The 20,806-nt window shown below is 37.7% G+C and overlaps 1 protein-coding gene across 1 annotated transcript; it reads left to right on the plus strand.

Annotated features, from left to right (window-relative positions):
* The first annotated feature begins 213 nt into the window (after positions 1-213).
* Positions 214-564, plus strand: LOC138870139 (uncharacterized). The gene has a single exon (XM_070147831.1). The coding sequence runs from the start codon at positions 214-216 to the stop codon at positions 562-564; it is 351 nt and encodes a 116-aa protein (XP_070003932.1).
* The last annotated feature ends 20,242 nt before the right edge of the window (positions 565-20,806 follow it).

Genomic DNA, 20,806 nt, shown 5'->3' on the forward strand with positions numbered 1-20,806 from the left:
TTCCTGCTTGTACTCACTGACTACTTTACTAAATGGGTAGAAGCAGGAGCATTTAAGCAGGTACGAGAAAAAGAAGTTAGAGATTTCATTTGGCGAAATATTATATGTAGATTCGGCGTACCAAAGGAAATCGTATGTGATAATGGCCCGCACTTTATAGGCGCACAAATCACATAATTTTTTCAAAGTTGGCAGATTTAAAGGATTACTTCAATGCCTTACCATCCGATGGGTAATGGACAAGCTGAATCAACAAATAAAGTCATTATCAACAATTTGAAGAAACGATTGGAAGAATATAAAGGCAATTGGCCAGAATTCCTACCTGGTGTTTTATGGGCATACCGCACCATAGCAAAAACAAGCACGAGTGAAACACCATTCTCATTGGTGTACAGAGCTGAAGCCTTAATTCTAGTTGAGATAGGGGAGCCAAGCACGAGGTACACGCAAGCGTCAGAGGAATCCAATGAAGAAGAAATGCGCATAAACCTTGATTTACTTGAAGGAAAAAGGGAAGCTGCATTAATAAGAATGGCAGCACAAAAACAAGTCATGGAATGATACTATAATCAGAAAGCTCGTCTAAGATACTTCAAGATTGGGGACTTCGTACTCAAGAAAGTTTTTCAATCCACGAAAGTGGCTAATGCGGGAAAATTAAGTCCAACCTAGGAAGGACCTTACAAGATTCACAGTATCATGGGGAAAGGAATATACGAGCTAGAAACAATGGATGGAAAGATATTACCTTCACATTGGAATGTCGTTCACCTGAAGAGATACTATTTCTATGGAGTACCTACAGTCAACTATCCTCATTTTGTAATTTTATTTTTGAATTGTTAAAATTTTACTAACGATTTTAGATGATAGGCAAAAAGCTAACCCGCACTAAATAATGAATCACGACCTGCAAGGCATGTGGAAGAGAATAAATTCTTGGTCTAGAGTTACAACTATTCTGATAGAAAATAAGACAGGTTAAGTAGTCTTCATCTATAATTTGTTTTAGTCCTTTTCAGGAAAAGGACCAAATAAGAGGAGTAATCAAGTGCTCGAGACTTCATACTTCAAAGATCAAACACTTGGGGGACTATATAATATATATAGACATGTATAAAAAAAAGAAGATTGGGAAATAATCAAAGTTCAAGCCTGAAAAGTTTACTCATTGAATGAGTCAAGTGCAGAGCAAAATTACGAGCCAAAGCCAAAGAAAACCTTATCATAGTTAGGTTAAAGGCAATGTACTGAAATAAGTTATAAATAAAAACATGTGTTTTATTTTCTTTTTTAAAATCTGTTGTAAAGAAAACAGTTACGAAAAAGTTATAGAAGTTATTTAAATACATGTAAGGTGTTATTTAAAACTTGACAAAGTTCAAATGAAAATTTATCAAAGTTATTACAAGAAACATGTGTATTCCTATTTTTTTGTCGTACATTTACACCATTATGAAGTTGAGACGTCTTCCTTATTAAGTGTCGAATATAAAAGGGCCTCTTTTATAAATTCATGATTCATTTAAACATTCACGAAGTTAAGAATGCATTTTATAAAATAAAAGTGCAAATTATTCAATAAGTCATTCAATATAAAGGCAAGAATGAGCAAAACAGAAGTTCAAAATAAACTACGAAAATTTCTTAATATTAAAAAGTTTAGACTAAGTATGAACTTAGCCATAAACTAAGAGTCACTTATACAAAACGCCCCAAAAAGGTCTGGGACTTGATGTTTTCAACAAACCCTCAAATGGGACTAAGGGTTATAACCACATTCCACCAAAAAAGAAAAAAAAGAGTCACACATCATAAACTTGTCACTGAGGAGTTGAAGAAGGAACCAAAGCAGGGTCATCAGCAGTAGTAGGCTCAAGTTGACTTGAAGGAATTGGAACACTCACCGTACCTATATCATCTTCAATATTTCCAGAAGTTTCAGCCACGTGAGAGGGAAAGTCTTGGCTCTGCTGAGTCTTTTCAATAGTTTCTCTTATTTTAGTTAACTCGTCTTCCAAGTTAAAGTTCTCTGGGCTAACCTCCGCAAGGGTATCATGGCGAGTATTCAAAAATGCCCAACTCACTTCAATTGCGGTCTTGTCTTCAAGAATCTCGTAATCTTTTTCCCATTTAACAATATCACTTTTAATCATTTCATTCTCAGCCAAGGTAGAATCATAAGAAGTTTGAAGAGAAGCAAGTGAACTTTCTAAGGAATGAACCTTAGCAGAAGACTCCCAGAGGTCTTCTTGAGTCTGAGTTAGAATTTGCACAAGTTCACCAGCATACGCTTCTTTCTCACTTAAGAGAGCCTTCAACTCTCTGATTTCTTCACTAGACTTGGAGAGTTGCTCGGAAAAAGAAGTTTCGAGAGGATTCTTGTCTTTACCAGCTTGATTTAAGGAAGCTCTTTCAACCACCAATTCTGAAGTTAAAACCCTCAACTGCTGCTCTAAGGTGCATTTTCTCTCTTCTAACACTTCCATATCAATTTGAACGCTTTTATATTGTTCTCTCTAGTTGTCTTCTTCAACTTGATACTCATACATTAATTGCTCCGTGTGAGAAACCCTCTTCATCATTTCTGTACCAACGAGGTTGATCTAAAAAAAAAAAGATAAAAGGGTAAGAACCTTAATAAAAAGGGAATAAGTAAATCATTAAAAGGAATACCTTTATTGATGATTGTATTATGTCGTTCATCCAAGTTAAAGAGTTGTGGCTCTCAAGCTTGGCTCTCTCTATTGGACCAATCAGGGGTTTCAACCACACATCAGCCCCACCTGATTTTCTCAAAAGATTATCATCGGCAGGGACCTCGATAATAACCTGTTTCATAGCTCCACTTCCACTTGAGGAACCAACCTTAGTGTGTTGAACAGTTTTAGGAGGAACTGTGGAAAGAGTCAAAACAGCCTGGGGCGGAGCAGCAACAGCAACAGCCACGACAGGTAGAGGAGATTTCATAGGGACAGACATGGAAAAAGAGGCAAGGGGCACTTCGTTAAAAACTGGACCCAAATTTTCATTATCAAACCCGCGAGCAAAAAGTTGATCAATAGAATCATGAGCAGCCGCGGGAGTATCATCATCGAAAATCACTAACGAGGCTTCAACAGGCTTGGTGGAAGGAATAGAATGAGGGAGAGATGCTCCATCATCTGAAATAATGCGTCTTCTAGCCCGTGGCCTTTTTATCAAAGAACCCCCGTCTTGTTCTTCCTCTTCTTCAGAGTCTTGATCAATAGTAGCTTTCCTTTTCGATAAAGAACCCAAAATTATCTCTTGGGCTCTTTCCAAAGAATTTCTGGAAGCTACGATGGCCGCAACACTTAGCCTAGAATAGGAAACCCTGACAACAAGAAGGGTCAAAGTAATTTCTAAAGAAAGAAGTAAATAGAAATGCAAAGAATATAAGGGAAAGAAGCACTTACCGTGAGTTTTTACTTTCCAACCAAACTGATGAGAAAGATTTTTCCAGGAACTAACATCCATCGGAGCAACATTTAATAGCTTTCTTACCCAACTACGGAAGTTGGGAATTTCATCGATAACTTCTATGGTTGCTGAAAAAGAAGAGGAAATTAAAATGATGACCATAAAAATTGAGAAAAAGGTATGAGAAAGTTATTAAGAACAAAATTCACGTGCAAAATTCCACTTTTCAGGGAAGGGAACATTCTCTTTACCCACTAAACCAACAGTGGGGGCAGCAACGAACCTGGCATACCAGCCACGGTCTTTATCTTCTTCTGGACTAACCAGAACTCTTTTGCTTCTTTCCACTAAAGTAAAGATTCCTTGGCGAAAGAGTTTGGGAGAATAGACATGGATTAAATGAAAAAACATAAAAGGCATACCAGCCATGTTGGCCAAATACCTCAAGCAAGCAACAACCCTCCACACGATGGGGCCAATTTGTCCTAAGAAAACATTGAAAAAGCGACAAAATTCGAGGATAACAGGGTCAATAGCAGGTTTAAAACCCAACATGAAAGTGTATGTGTAAACAAAAAAAAAACCCAGTTAAATAAGAGGTGAATCTTTGGTTCGCATTGGGGATTATAATAGGGAAGTCATGACTCCAATGGCAATCTCTACGAACTACGGAAATCAGGCCTTCAGTAATCTGAGTCGGGTAGATGTCAGCACGATCTAATGAAGACAATTGTTTTTTGATGGATTCTCTATCATTGTAGAAAGACAGTTCTGTAGGAACAATTTCATCCAGTAAAGGTTCACGAAGAGGTTCAGTAGGTTCTTTAGTCCTAGATAAAGATCTTTCAGAAAGTGAACCCCTGGTTCTAGAAGGTGGAGTAGAACTCGATGAAGGAATAGAGGGGTCTCGTGATGAAGAAGACCCTAGACTACGAAGCCTTCCCCCTCTTCTACTTCTAACACGAGCAAGAGGAAGGTCGTCAACAATGGGGACTCTCTGAGGGTTAGGGTTTGAAGAAGACATAGTAGTACGAGGAAGAAGAAAATTAGAATTGAATACTCTAAACTTTTGTGAAAAAGACAAAGGCAAAAAGTTATATTTATAGTCAGAAGCAACCGTCAAAAGGAAAGGTACAATGATGGAAACGTCATAATGAGAACTGTCGTTTCGTAATTGATGAAGCCGTAAAAAACCTTAAAATACACTGAAAGATTGCAGATCCAACCAGGAGATGCCACGTGTCATGGACATTAAATGGAAGTGACAGATGAAGCATCAGTTCCAGGGAAGAGTTAATGGCAGCAAATATTCCCGCTTTAATGAGATCCACTTCCCAAATATTCTATTGATGAATAAATGACAAGTGGGAGGACTATCTGTATTGGAAAAAATTAAGTTCATAGATAGAATTTATTATAAGATGACACGTCATGACACGTGGACCAGTCAAAGGAGGATAGGTGGCAAAGAATGATCAAAGAAGCACGGGCTTCAACAGGCACAGGAAGATATTCAGAAAGATAGACGCTCGAACCTCTTTATGATTAAAGAGAATGAATCTGATAGTAAAAGAGGTATAGATACGTATTATTGGGCATTAAATACAGAAAACGTTAAGGAATCTATAGTAAATCAAATATGATTACTAATTGTAACGTTACAGGCCATTAAATGACATTAATTGTCAATAATGGCTCTATTATGGCAGAAACAAAACGTATTACCTAAAGATAGTTATAAAAGGAGAAGACTGATCATTTGTAAGGATACGAAATACTATTGGAATACATTGGTTTACTTTGCATTATATTCAGTTATTATTTTTCAATTATTCTTATTTCTATTTGATTATCAGTAACCCGAGTTCTTCTAAAATAAGCTTTGACCGAAATCACAATTTTTGGCTAAACACCGTGGTGTAGGGAAATGCGCCTGGTTTCAAAGTCAAGGAACTTGACGCAAACTTCTTTCAGTTTGTTTTTAAGGACATGGATAGTATGAACAAGGTGTTGTTCGGTATTATATGATCGCTATCTCCTTAACATTCACTCTTGGAGCCTGGTCTAGACAGTAAATTAAATTTGCTGTATTTAATGTATGTGAACTACGGATGCAAGCATGGAATATTCCACTACACTGGATGTCTAAAGAAGTTGGTCGTAAGATTAGGAGGTGCTGTTGACTGTGTAATTCCTGAAACTGGAAGGAAAGAGGGACAACACTAAAGATTAAAAGTAATGATGAACATCAACAAGCCTTTGCTTCAGGGAATGTTAATTAAACTGGAATTTGAAACAAACATGGATAGAACTAAGGTATGAAAATTTACCTTACATGTGATTTTACTGCGATTTGTTAGAGCGTAATGAGAAAATATGTTTTCAAAGAGAGAAAGATGTGCGTGCTGGTAATCTTAAAAGCGATCAGTTCGGTATTTGGCTAAAAGCAGAGAACCATTTTGTTGTGAATGAAAATCAAAGGAGTCAAAGGAAAACAGCTGGGATGTATAATGTCGGAACAACATCGTGTCGCAACATACGGACTGAAAATGAACTTCTTGCAGATTTAAATGCTCAACAATTCAATATAGAAGGTACTGGATCAACAAAAAATAAACTCGAAAGTGGTGGGATTGATCTCCAGCAGAAATTGCAGCAAATATTAGGAGAGGAAAGAGATGTTTTAAATGGTGACAATACTAACGGAGAAGGAGGGACAACGGAGGACATGAAAGTATCAAGTTATGGGAAAAGAATGCATGGTACAACTGAGGAGGTTATTGAAATAGGACGTAGAGAAGCCAAATAGTTAGCATTAACGGCAGAAGTTGTGGTGTCAAACCCATGGATTACACATGATGATCTTACTGATGCAAATGGAAAAAATCAGATTCTTGAAAAGGAGAAGAATGAGATGCAAAAAGGAAAAGATGATAATTATGCACGTCGGCAGTCTTGTTCAACTAAGATAAGTATTCCTACTTCTAATGTCCATACTTATATATCTTCTTATGACGAGAATAAAGGTAATATAATGAATTCAAGTGAGGAGTCTACCAAAGATGAAAAAATTTGTTGCACTAGTACTGGAGACATGAAGAAAAAACAATGGAAGAAAATGGCAAAAGAGAAAGGAAGTATGAATGTTATTAACACAGAAAAGAGAAAATTACAGATAAATGAAGTCAATTTAGTTGATATAGTTATAGATGCAATTGGACAGATGTAATTAACAAAATACTTAAAACAACTCTGATAAACTCATGTCACTTCCGAAAAACAGAATCTCAACCATACAATCCCCAAGAATTGTGGAACAGAGTCATAAGCTCTATAGAATAAAACTAAGATATCTAATACATCACTGTTTGAAAGAAATACAACTGGAAGTAAAATAGGAAAGGTGACTCCGAGGCCTGTGGACGCTGAGCAGGCATACTTTAAAAGTTTCCGTAAGGCAGCTAAAAATGATCTCTAACGACCGACATGAGCAGACTTACCTGGATCTGCTAAAAAATATGCAGAAGTGTAGTATGAGTACACCACAATGTTACCCAGTAAGTATCAAGTCTAACCTCGACAGAGTAGTGACGAAGCTAGATCAAGGCACCTACTATGATATAAGTAAACAATATAAAAATGTAATGAGGATAAATAATAGAAAGCGGAAAAATAACTGATACGAACCAAGATAATAGCATGAACTGATAATGGAAATTAAGCATAAAAATAGAATAAAAGAAACAACTAAAAAGGACTACAATGATCATACACAGATAACAACTGCTAGAACAAATAAAAATGAAACAACAAGAAATGTTCCTACCAAAACTCTTTTGCAACATGAAATAAACAGCAAGAATCTCAACGAGGTACCGCCTCGTATACAATGAAATCACAACCGAGGTACCATCTCATATTCACATTTCTAAATTTCAATCATAATCTTTCCTTATACCGTCTTGTAAGCCTTACATTTGAAATACGTTTTGAAAACAGTTTTCCCGAAATAGCTACGCGCACTTTAGCCCACCTTATGATGCTACGTGGCTTCGCGTAGTTCCCCTACAAGAAACATGCACATAAGTCCCACCTCATACTACCGCGCACATCAAATCCAAGCCTTATACTGCCGCATGCGCGACAAAATTATATTACAATAACAATTCGCATCACAAGTGCCCATAACAATATCAATGTTTCTACAGCAATAGTCCACTGCTCCACCACAACGTTATAAGAATATCATCAACAACAATGAATGTAAAATGCTCAAGAGGAAGATGTTTGAACAATAACAATTTTGCCTCAACGCGATAATGGATTTCACAACTTCAACACCAATAACTAGACAATGAGGACAATGTATAACCACGATGTTAAATAAGAATAACTCAATGAAAGAAATAACATGTAACAATGACTTCAAATAATACAAATCATCAATAAAAGAGGTAACATGGACAATAACTTCAAATAATGGTAATCAACAATGAAAGAGGTAACATGAGCAATGACTTCAATAAATGATAATCAACAATGAAACAAATAACATGAACAATAACTTCAATTAATGATAATCAACAATAAAGAGATAGCATGTAACATTAAGAGATGCAACAAGTTCAACTAAAGCATGAGATCAATTTATCAATTAGGAGGTAGAACAAGTTTTAACGAAATCATTTAAGGCTAACACAATTAAGAATAGATTGACTAGGAAAGTTTAGAACATGATATGGTATTTCAATTAAAGCATGAAAATAGTCTAAGTAATCCTAACCGGTCAAATACCACGTACAACCCGTGTACCCACTTGTCACCTTGCGTTTACGAATTTCAATTAGCACAATTGAATTAAGCAATACCAATCCTAAGGGGTAGTTTCCCTCACACAAAGTTAGCAAGAGACTTACCTCAATTAGGCCAAATCAACACTCGAAAATAGCTTTTCCTTTAAAATCCGCCTCCACACGGCTCAAATCTAACCAAAATCAAATTAATATCATCAAACAATGCTCAGGAATTCAGTTGCAAAAGATAAAGCTAAGATCATTACATTTTTTCCAAAAGTCAATAAATGTCAACCTGGGGCAAGCCTTGTGAAAACCCGGGTTCAATGGTAGATTCCGACTACCCATGTCCCCACGAGTTAATATATGTGATTAGTTTCAAAATTCGAGTCCAAATCGACTCTCAAAACTCAATTTCTTATTTTTTAAAATTTTGACAAAGCTTCACAATTTTTCATTTTGATTCACATGATTTTACTGTTAAAATACTAAGATATGTTGATGAAATATGATTAAAAATAGGTTAGAATCACTTACCCAAGGTTTGTAGGTGAAACTCCCTTCTCCAAGTTGCCTCCTACCGAGTCTAGGTGATAGAATATAAGGGTCCACCAAACTCTATAGAGAACCAGGTTCTCTATCAGTTCCACTATAACACACACACTGCAGTAAGTAGCTGACAAGAGAAATTTTACATGGAAAATTTCCAGCTCAACGGGATTAAAAATCACGACCTACCCTTGTAAGATTTCAACTTCACTACTGAGAAACTTTTATATTACAACCTATGCAATCTAGGAATTAACCTCTTAATCCCTCACTAACTTGTAATACTCTATTACAAGCCACTTTGTAATAACTATATTATAAAGACTTTACAACTCGACTAACTCTAACCAAGACTCAAACACGACAGTTTAAGATTTACAAAGGGGTTCCTATAGAATACTTCTAAACAAGCTAAGTAGGAGTAACACATGAAGAACTATTATAAAATTACAATTCAACTAAGGACAAACAATAACTTGATGTGGGAACTGGTCCGTAGTTATTTTGTTCTTTGTTCTTGATGCACTTGAGAATTGCTTGCTGGATGATCAGTCACATGAGATAGCTTGAGTAAATTCTCTAAGTGTTCAAGTGAATGTGTTTTACCTTCCTTGATGTTAATAATACATGTGTGACATCACATAAATGATGTAAGCAAAGTAGGAAAAAAGCCTTCCACAGAAAGTTGACTACTGCACTATTCCAGTACTGTAAGGTGTGCGGGCAACAACTTTTCCAACTAGAGAGTTGACTTCGTACAGTCACCTCGGGAGTTGGTAGCGACATGTTACCTCGGCTGTTCCTTCGACTCTGAAGAGTTGAGCCATATCCCAAACTAGAACCTTTTGATCTTAAGGTCTTGAGAATACGTAACAGGTTCCTTAACTGGTTCTTGATAGAAAGTTTGTTAGATCGTCAAAACATAAAGGAAGGTACTTGTAACCGATCAATTTTCCCCTTTTTGATGATGAAAAACTCATAATCGAGAATCGTATAAAGAACCACAAAGCACAAGATAGTGCCCCAAGAACCTCAGAGAGTTCCCCCTTAATCTGTATTTCCCCCTTAATTAGTGCACATCATTATTCAACTATGCAAGAAATCTTCCCCCTTTTGGCATCATAAAAAAAATCAGTAACATGCTTTTAAGCAATAAAGAAGTCTAGCTTTAAGTTAACTCATGCCACTTATGTGCACACAATCATGACTAAAAATAGAGCATAAAAAGCAAGGTATAAATAGCAAAAAGGGAATAGCTTGCACTAACATAATTTGGATTTTTCAACAGGAGCAGAGTCAATATTACTACCACATCCACAAGTTAGAACAATCAACAAAAAAGTACCACAGATTATCACCTTAAGAACTGACACTGAGACTTGACACTGAGGGGATACCATTTAGGGAGTAGTGGAAGGAGAGGGCTTAGAGGCAGAAGCAAGGGTTTGGAGGACTAAATCTATTCGAGCATTTGTTGATTGAGCAGTCTCTCTTTCAGGTCCTCCACTTATTTCCTGAGATCAACATTCTCTTTTGTCAGACGAGCAACCTCTTCACTTTGGGAGCTACTGGAACCAGGTACCTCTTGCAGTTGACTTAACTGAGTCTCAATGATAGCATTCCTTGCTTTCAGGTGTCTTATCTCAGTAGTAGCACTATTTTGAGCATTTATCAACTGAGATATGGTAGAAGTGCTTCCAACCCCTCCAACTTTCTCAATACACTCACATTCTTCAAGAGTGGATTTTGAAAAAGTTTGCTTCTTGGTGCCCACTTTAACTTGTCCCAGAGGAACCTTGAAGTGCTCAAATACCTTGGTGAGAAGAAACTCATACGGCAACCCATGATTGCCACCTTTAAAGTCTGCCACTTTATTTATGTGCTCTATTATGATCCCAGGCAGATTGAAGGTGGTGAAGCTGTCTAGTGCTTCCATGAGGAACAGGTCTGCACAAGAGATGATAGATCTTCTCTTAGCTCGAGGCAGCAATATTTTGTTCACCATCTCAAATAGCAGTTGGTATATAGGAAGGAGGGCTTTCTTCTTAACCTGTTCCCCCTACTGAGTTGCTCTGTCCTTCAAGATTGCGTTTCGGAAGTTTAGAGAACATGTGCCCTGAACACTAGACATCCCTTCAGCAGGCACACTAAGAATAGACCCCAACAAGGCAAAGTCTATTACCATGTCAACTCCATTCACCAAGACACATATGTGATCATCCTCTACCTTGAACAAGTAGCGGCATAGAAACTTTGAAATTCCTCCTTATATAGCCTCACTTGTGAACAGGTGTGTCCACTATTGGAACTCACAGATATCAACCAACTGTCTCACACCAGCCTCTTCCAAGATATGAGGGGCAAATGTGCGACCCCAAAGCACCTTTTGACTTCTCAATCTCTCTTTCCCAGTACTCCTCGGATTACTAACTCTGGACTTCTTTAAGGAACCAGGTTCCTCATTAGTATCAACTTTTCTCTTAGCAGACTTGTGAACATTCTTCCCTTTTTAATCAGACTTCACAGATTTTTTGCCCAATTTTTCCATCACAACAGCACCAAACACTTCCACAGATTTGTTTCCAGATTCTTTTACCACATTTTCACTAGAAACATCATCAGACTTATTCAGACTTTTCGCAGACACAGAAGATCCCCTTTTAGGCTTGGGGAGACCATGCTTCTATGAGAGATTTCTAGTCAAGGAGATAGGTTCCTCAGCTTTTTCCTCATCCACATTCACAACAATCACTATCTTCGCATTCAAAACTTTCCCAGCTTTTACTAATTTTCTTTTCCTTGATTGTTCTTAATCGCAAACTCAAGAGCCTCCTTTTTTGCAACCTTGTAGTAGGTCAATTAGGAGTTGGATCTTCATCTAATATTGATGTACGCCTAGGCAAACTGGCAATTGGCAAATCATCTAAATCCCTTTCATTATCCTCCATTTGTTCTTCAGACACAAGTCTTATCTTAGGCACAACCACACTCAGAGGCTCAACATCTAAATGAGGGGAGGGAGTAGGGTCAGTACTATACTGAGGTTCCTGGGAGGACCCCTGAGTTGGATCCTTATAAAGGGGATCAGGTCCTCCAGCAAGTTCCCCTGTAACACCTTCTTGTGTTGATGGTTCAACAGGCACAAGCTCATTACTATCTCCAACAGTCTCAGACTCTTCCCCATGAGTCTTAAGACCATCCTCACTTCCTTCGACAAAAACCCCTTCATTAGCTATGGACAACATATTTTCTATAGCTTCCTTTTCTTATAAGTCCATGGGAGTCTTAGGAGATGTAGGAATGTTACCTGTGGACACGGGATCAAGAGCAGTCTTTGTTAAGTCAACGATTTCAAACCCCTCAGTTTGATCTACCTTCGACCTTACTTCCATAGGAAAAATTGAGATTTCCTCATTTTCTTCATTCTCAGCAGAACTCTTTTCATCCCCCTTTTTTGGCGAAGTGGGAGAAGAGCTCTCTGCCACAAATATTTTGGGAGTATATATTTTACTACTCCTTTGAGATCTAGAACTCGATTGGGTAGGATAGGAGACGGAATGTGGGGGTGACTCTGTTCTAGGGTTTTGTCTAGCAATAGTATGGAGAAGAAAGTCTAGTGTTGGTGTTTCAACTTGTGAGGACTCAGTGGGGGTGTTGCTTGGAATACTAGAGGTTACTTGATTTTTAGCCATAATGAGAAGAAGAGATATGATTTGGTAGACTGAAGAGAGAAAGAAGAGGAAACAGGTTTTGAAGTGCTGATGTGAAGAGTGTAATAACAGTGATAGATGTATTTTTGATGAAGGAAAGACTGGTTAGAAAGGGCACCAGTTTTTAGGGAGTTGGGTCGATTATTAATGGGTGAGACAATTGAGTTCAAAAGGACACAAGGCTAAAAACTGATATGCTGATGATGTGGCACTTGTTTTAACCGTTCAAAATTATGCACGAGAGAACATAGAAACTACTAACCCATGTCAGGAGAACCAGGTTCCTTGACTAATCTTGTATCTGTAAGCTTTGCTCTTCTTACCAGCGTATACTGCCTCAACTGCTTATTTGCTTTGTAATCATCAAGCGTGTCTACCTGTAATGGTATATAGATGAGTTAGACTTTTCCAGAAAACACTTTTTAACTAATTTACCTGAACATTTCTTTCATAGCCAATTATTGAGGGACCAGGTTCTCAGTTGGGTTTTATCAACCCTAGTGCATGATGATTTTTCTGAAAGTATTCTCCGCTCAGGGCTTTGGTAAATATATCTGCAATTTGTTCTTCAGTGCTGCAGAATTTTGATGCATATAAGCCCCTTTTCAAGAAGTGATGACGTACATCAATGTGTTTGGTCCTCTTATGTTGAACTGGATTTTTTGCCATGTTGAGTGCACTTGTGTTATCACATAAGAGAGGCACACAATCTGAGAGCACTCCAAAGTCTTTCAACTATTGCTTGATCCATAGTAGTTGAGCACAGCAAGAGGCAACTGCTACATATTCGTCTTCTACAATTGAGAACTTCGCTGAGTTCTGCTTCCTTGTACCCCATGAGATTAGGCAAGAACCCAGGAAATGTACCATTCCAGACGTGCTTTTCCTGTCCACCAGATATCCTGCATAATCAGCGTCAGCATACCCAATAAGATTAAAGTTGTCACCTGAGGGATAGTAGAGAACCAAGTCCTGCGTTCCTTTTAGATATCTCAATTTTCTCTTGTCAGCCTTCAGATGAGATTCCTTTGGATTAGATTGAAACTTTGCATAGAGACCCATACTGAAAACAATGTCTGGTCTGCTTGTAGTGAGATACAAAAGTGAACCTATGATCCCTCTATACATGGTCTGATTTATAGGGGAACCAGGTTCATCCATGTCTAGATGGGTAGCTGTGGAAATAGGGGTGTCGATAACCTTTGATGCTTCCATGTCAAACCTTTTCAGTAGCTCTTTGATGTACTCCTACTGACTTATCAATGTTCCCTTCTGAGATTGTTTCACTTGAAGTCCTAAGAAGAAATTTAATTCTTCCGTCATACTCATATCGCATTCACTCCCATGAGTTTTGCAAATTCTTCACAAAGAGTCAGTTGTGGCTCCAAAGATGATATCATCAACATACACCTGAACAATGAGCAGATTTCGTTTCTTCAAAAAAAGAGTGTTATCCATTTTCCCTCTTGCAAAGCCATTTTCTAGAAAGCATTTTGACAACCTTTCATACCAAAGCCCTGAGAGCTTGATTTAACCCGTACAATGCCTTGTCCAGTTTGAACACATGCTCAGGATGCCCATGACAATCAAAACCAGGAGGCTGCTTGATATAGACTTCTTCTTTCAGATAGCTATTTAGAAATGCACTTTTGACATCCATTTGGAATAGTGTGAACTACATATGAGATGCAAAGGCAATTAAAATTCTAATGGCTTCCATTCGAGCTACTGGAGCAAATGTTTCATCATAATCGATCCCTTCTTCCTAATTGTAGCCTTGAACTACAAGCCTTGCCTCGTTTCTTATTGTATTTCCAAACTCATCAAGTTTGTTCCTGAATACCCACCTGGTTCCTATGATATTTCAATCTGCAAGTCGAGGAACCAAGTGCCCTACCTTGTTTTTTTCAAATTGCTACAACTCCTCTTGCATGGATGTGATCCAATTTGCATCTTTCAACGCTTCTTTATTATTTTTGGGCTCTATTTTGGAAATAAAGGCTGAAAAGGCAAGTGAATTTCTTGATTTTGGTCTGGTTTGAACTCTAGAGTCGAGAGGGGTGATTATGTTGTCAAGAGGATGTGAGCTTTTGTGCTTCCAGTTTGGTACCCGAATCTTATTGGTAGAGGACCCAGGTATGTATGACTGATGTTCTTGGGTGCTTCTTACTTCAGTAAGTGGAGTGCCTTGGACTGCATCAACAACTCTATTTTCAGCTTCAATTGTTGTAATCGGGGGACCAGGTTCCTCTCTAATGGATGGAGATGTATTTGCATCATCTTCACTAGATTCCTTGACATGGCTCATCATGTCTGACTTTCCATTTTCCATGCCAATCACTTCACCTAGAAGATATAAGGGCTCTCCATCATGGTCAACACATCTGTCCTTCTCACCGGAGAGGTGAGCTTCATCAAAGATCACATGTATACTTTTCTCAACACATTAAGTCCTTTTGTTGAATACTTTTTAAGCTTTGCTTTGAGACAAGTATCCCATAAAAATTCCTTCATCACTTTTGATATCGAATTTTGCTAGAGCTTCATTTCCATTGCTGTGAACAAAGAATTTACACCCAAAAGTCCTTAGATGTGTTATCTTGGGCTTCCTTCCATTCAGCAGTTCATATGGTGTTCTTTCAGAAGGGACCTGATCATGCACCTATTCACTAAGTAGCAAGCAGTATTGACAGCTTCTGTCTAGAAATACTTTACGATCCCAGTGTCAATTAGCATTGTTCTTGCCATGTCTTTAAGAGTCCAGGTGAATCTGGAGTAGTGAAAGGAAATCATTTGTACTTCTAGTCATATGCTTTGAGAAGCCATTATCCATGTACCATTGTAGGCTGCTTCTTTTCAATGTTCCCTGCACAAGAAAATCAGGAGTTATCCTTAGGAACCCAAACTAATTTGGATCCCTTGTAATGAGGAAAGGGGTGAATGAGGGATCTTTTAGTCCATGTAGGCATCAAGCGCTTTTTATATGAGGGACCAGGTTCTCTACTAGTAGTTAGTTTTTCAACAAAAGATTTGTTTTTCTGTTGACTGAAACCTGGCCTTACAGTTTTCTTTAAGGTGCTCATTGTTATTGCAGTTAGTGCAAAGCCAATTGTCAGGTACAGTAACGTACTTACTATGAGCGTTGTAGGGAATCTTTTCCCTTTGAAACCTAATCCCCTGCATGTTTCCTCCATTGTTGGTGTACATGGAAGTGATAGCATCAGAGGACCAGGTCCACTTGAGTAATATTTCAAGATCACTCTTTACTCTACCTAGTTCATCCTGAAGTTGTTTGTTTTTCTCATGCTCAGCACACAGACTAGACTTCACTGAATTTAGCTCAGTTTCAAGCTTAATGTGTGCCTTGCTTGCAACTTCCTTTTCTTTTTGAGAATTTTCAAGCCTACTCTCCATTTTAAGTTCCCTAATTGTTTCCTTTAAATCCATTACCACCACTAGTAGGTCATCTCTCTCATGCTCAATGCTAGCAACTCTCTCAATTAAGACATATTTTTCACTACTTACACTTTCAATGGTCTCTTTTAGGTCTACCACAACAACCATTAGATCATCTCTTTCTTGTTCTACATTTGCAATTTTTTCATCTAAGGCATCCTTATCTTTCTTCAGGTGCTCAATTGTTTCTTTTAGATTAACTACAACAACTACTAGTTCATCTCTTGTTTGTTCTGCTTCTCCTAACTCTGCAGTCAAATTATATTTATCCTTTATAAGAATGTGATAAGCATCAATTAACACATTTGCCAATGATATGATTTTTTTTGGAGAATAAGATTTCAGATTTCTTTGAACATCCAAAAAATTTACCTCATCATCTTCATCATCATCAAACTGAGCCATCAAGGAAAAGATTGAATCATACTCAGTTGCTTCACTTTCCACTACCATCATTGAACTATCACCATGATCATTTTCTTGCTTTACAATGTTGTCAGCGGCATTTTCCCTATTGAAGCATTTATCAATAACCGGGTTCCTTTTGGCTGCTTTGTCAAAGTTATTTTGGTACTAATCTTGCTTTAGGAGAGGGAAATCCTTGATGAAGTGTCCTGGATTGCCATATATATGACAGAGGTCATAATTTTTTAGCTTGCTGGAACTTTCCCTTTTTGGAATGCCTTCATTCCTGCAAACCATCTTCTGGAATCTTCTTGTCAAGTAAGCCATATCACTATCCTTATCACTTGTACCATTAATGTTTGTCTTGAGGACCAAGTTCTTCTCTCTTTTTTGATCTATTCTTTCATTGACCTTTTTCTTCTTTATTTCATATGTTTTCAGATTGCCGACAAGCTCATCAATGGTTAGCTCATGTAAGTCCTTAGCCTCTGTAATGGCATTCATTTTGCTTTCCCAAGAACTGGGCAGCACACTGAGGATTTTTCTGACAAGCTTATTTCTTGGAATAATTTCACCAAGAGGGTGAAGCTCATTAATGATAGAGGTGAACCAGTTATACATATCTTGAATAGATTCATCATCTTTCATCCTAAAGAGCTCGTATTCAGATGTAAGCATGTCTATCTTAGATTGTTTAACCTGCATTGCTCCTTTGTGTGCTGTCTGAAGAGCTTACCAAAATTTACTTGGTTGACTGACATGCTGATATAATATTGTATTCATTAGGACCATTGCCACAAACAAGAATTTTCTTTGCACGAAATTTCTTCTCTAATGCCTTTCGATCAACACCATTGAATTCCTTCCTTGTCTTGGGAATGTCTACAACTGGGTCGCCAAGGTTCTTGGTAGGGATAAAGGGTCTGTCACATATGACACCCCATAACTCAGAATCTTCAACCATGATGAAGTCATGCATCCTAGTTTTCCACCATCCATAATGTTGACCGTTAAACCTTGGAGGTCTATATGTAGACTGGCCTTCTTCAAAGTTTGGAGGAGCAACCATGAGGGTCCTTTCTAGGTGTTAACCTGAAAGAAAGAACCCGTTATGATACCAATTGATAAAATAAAAGGGTCCACTAAACTCTATGAGAACTAGTTTCTCTATAAGTTCCACTATAACACACGCATGTTGCAGTAAGTAGATGATAAGAGAAATTTTATGTGGAAAATTCCCAACTTAACAGGATTAAAAACCACGACCTACCCTTGTAGGATTTCAACTTCACTACTGAGCAACTTTTAGATTATAGCCTATGCAATCTAGGAATTAACCTTTTAATCCCTCACTAACTTGTAATACTCTGTTACAAGCCACTTTGTAACAACTCTATTGCAAAGACTTTATAACTCGACTAACTCTAGCCAAGACTCAAACACGACAGTTTAAGATTTACAAAGGGTTTCCTACAGAATACTTCTAAACAAGCTAAGTAGGAATAACACTTGAATAACTATTACAAAGTTACAACTCAACTAAGGACAAATAATAACTTGATGTGGGAACTGCTCCATAGTTGTTTTGTTCTTTGTTCTTGATGCACTTGAGAATTGCTTGCTGGATGATCAGTCACGTGAGAGAGCTTAAGTGAATTCTCTAAGTGTTCAAGTGAATGTGTTTTACCTTCATTGATGTTAATAATACATGTGTGGCATCACATAAATGATGTAAGCAAGGTAGGTAAAAAGCCTTCCACAGAGAGTTGACTGCTACACTATTCATGTATTGTAGCGTGTGCAGGCATCAACTTTTCCAACTGGAGAGTTGACTTCGTACAGTCACCTCGGGAGCTGGTAGCTACCTGTTCCCTCAGCTATTCCTTTGACTCTGAAGAGTTGAGCCATATCCCAAACTGGAACCTTTCGATCTTAAGGTCATGAGAATGTGTAATAGGTTCCTTAACTGGTTCTTGATAGTAAATTTGTTAGATCATCAAAACATAAAGCAAGGTACTTGTAACCTATCACTAGGGTTAAAAAATGAGAGAATGAGTTCAAAAATCTCGTCTCCCAACCTTCTAACCAGTTGCAGATGTCGCATTTGCAACACAGGGTTCGCATTTGTGAATCCTCGCAATAGCAGACCAGGGATCGCATTTGCGAACCCTGCCATCTTCATCAAACCTTGTAATTGCGAGAAAAGGCTTCGCAATGGCGAACTGACCTTCATCGCAAAAGTGAACAATTGTTCGCAATTGCGAACCAAACAAAAATCCTACTACCTTCACAAATACGAAGGGGAAGTCACATTTGCAACAATTTCCCATCTTTTGTCACCTTCGCCTATACAACCCCGGTGTTCGCATTTACGACACCAGAGCACCAAACACCAGATTTTGTAAATTTTCAGTCCAAACCACTCTGCAACATGTCCAAAACTCATTCAAGCCCTCGGGGCTCCAAACCAAGCATCACACAAGTCTAAATATATTATGCAAACTAGCTCGCGCGATAAAAATACAAAAATAACATCTACAATTGCGAACCTATCACGACACAAAATCAAACTAGTCGTGCCAGCACCTAACCCAATCTCGCTAGATAAGCCAATTAACAACTATCATTTTTTAATAAATTTAATAATAAAACAATAAATAAAGAAAATATCCGAATCTTATATATTTCCTAAGGACTGGTAGTACAAATCATGAGCTTCTAAGATTAGAATTTACAATTTTAGTATGAAATAAATATATCATCTATCCGAATATACATAAACAAATTCTGTAATTCTAAGGCTACCATGAACAAGAGGCAGCTACAACGGGAGCGCCAATACATCTTCAAATCCATCTGCCCTCGATCACAGCAATGTCAACAGCCAACATCTGTACACAAAGTGCAATAGTGTAGTGTGAGTACAACCGACTACATGTACTCAATAAGTAACAAACCTAACCTTAAGTTGAAAGTAGTGACGAGCTGGGATAAGGTTCAGAGTCCAACTCCAATAACTAGCAACATTTCATAACAATATACTAAAAGGGTACATGAAAATAACTGAGAGGTAAGATGCTCAACTCATTCGCAGTTATGGAAAAATAGACATGCTTTTCAAGTATAACAGTAAATCCCAGATCTTTCACCGAAAACCCCAAAGCAAATGAGTATGTTTGAAAGCTGTGATTTGTACAAAAACCTTTCAATGATAAATAAGGTGTTTCATTTTCAGATAGCATGAGAAAAATACATCTCTATGCCTACATGTCAAGGTACATGTAAAATCATAAATGTCACCAAAATCAGGTAGCAGAAGGAAATGCATCTCTATGCATGTATCTCAAGTACGCATGTCAAATGCAATGCAACTCAGTGATGAACTCATGTACTCACAATCTCAGAGTACTCAATCACACTGTCTTGCATTCTCTCACCATATGCTCAATACTCAACACACCCAATCCCTCAGCACTGTACCATACATGTTGTGGCACGTAGCTCGATCCACATATAGCCGTAAGGCCCATTGTGGCGTTCCACCCAATCCACATATATATAGTCATAAGGCTCGTTGCGGTGTGCAACCCGATCGATATATATATATATATATATATATATATATATATATATATATATATATCCATAAGGCTCGCTGCGGAGTTCAACCCGATCCCCTCCCCACATAAATATATATATATATATATATATATAATCAGCTGCGCACGCTGGGGGTGTGTAAAAACTCCGGAGGGGCTCTTTCACCCCAAGCACTATAATAATCCAGATCCAGGCACAAATCAATAAAGCATGTTGCAGCATGCAGCCCGATCCCATAAATATCACTCACAATCAGGCCCTCGGCCTCACTCAGTCATCAAACTCTTTAGTCTCTCGAGCTCACAATGTCATGAAACTAGCCCAAAAATGATGATATGACATATCAATAAATAACAATAGAGACTGAGATATGATATGCAATAAATAAATATGACTGAGTACAAAACTTCAATTTATACATATAATTCAACAATATAAATAACCTCAGTGGGTCCCAATAATACCAATATATGCCTAAGCATGATTTCTAGCATGAATTACAACTCAAGTGTTCTAACACATAGAGTACTGATCACGCCCAACTATGCCTTATAAAAAGGACTAAACGGTCATTGCAAATATAATCCGGTTTACAAGTCCGAAGTCAAATCTCACAGAGAACTAAGGTTTCACTATAACTATTTAATATCACTAAAAAAGCAAGCTCGAATAATTTCAAAGTTTTAAATATTAAGATTCTTATGCCTAACTAATTAACTAACAAATTAAAATAGTAAATTAATAACTAAAGATATTAAGGTTTGGAGACTAAATTAAGGAGGTCTAGAGTTATGATTTTCCCAATTGTCGGAATCCTTCCCGCTACGTCTTCTATAATTTCGCCTAAGT

The sequence above is a fragment of the Nicotiana sylvestris genome, chromosome 1, assembly GCF_000393655.2.
Source record: "Nicotiana sylvestris chromosome 1, ASM39365v2, whole genome shotgun sequence".
Lineage (NCBI taxonomy): Eukaryota > Viridiplantae > Streptophyta > Magnoliopsida > Solanales > Solanaceae > Nicotiana > Nicotiana sylvestris.

What these genes read in the sequence shown, in the direction of transcription:
- LOC138870139 (XM_070147831.1), top strand. Translation starts at nt 214, where the DNA reads ATGCCTTACCATCCGATGGGTAATGGACAAGCTGAATCAACAAATAAA.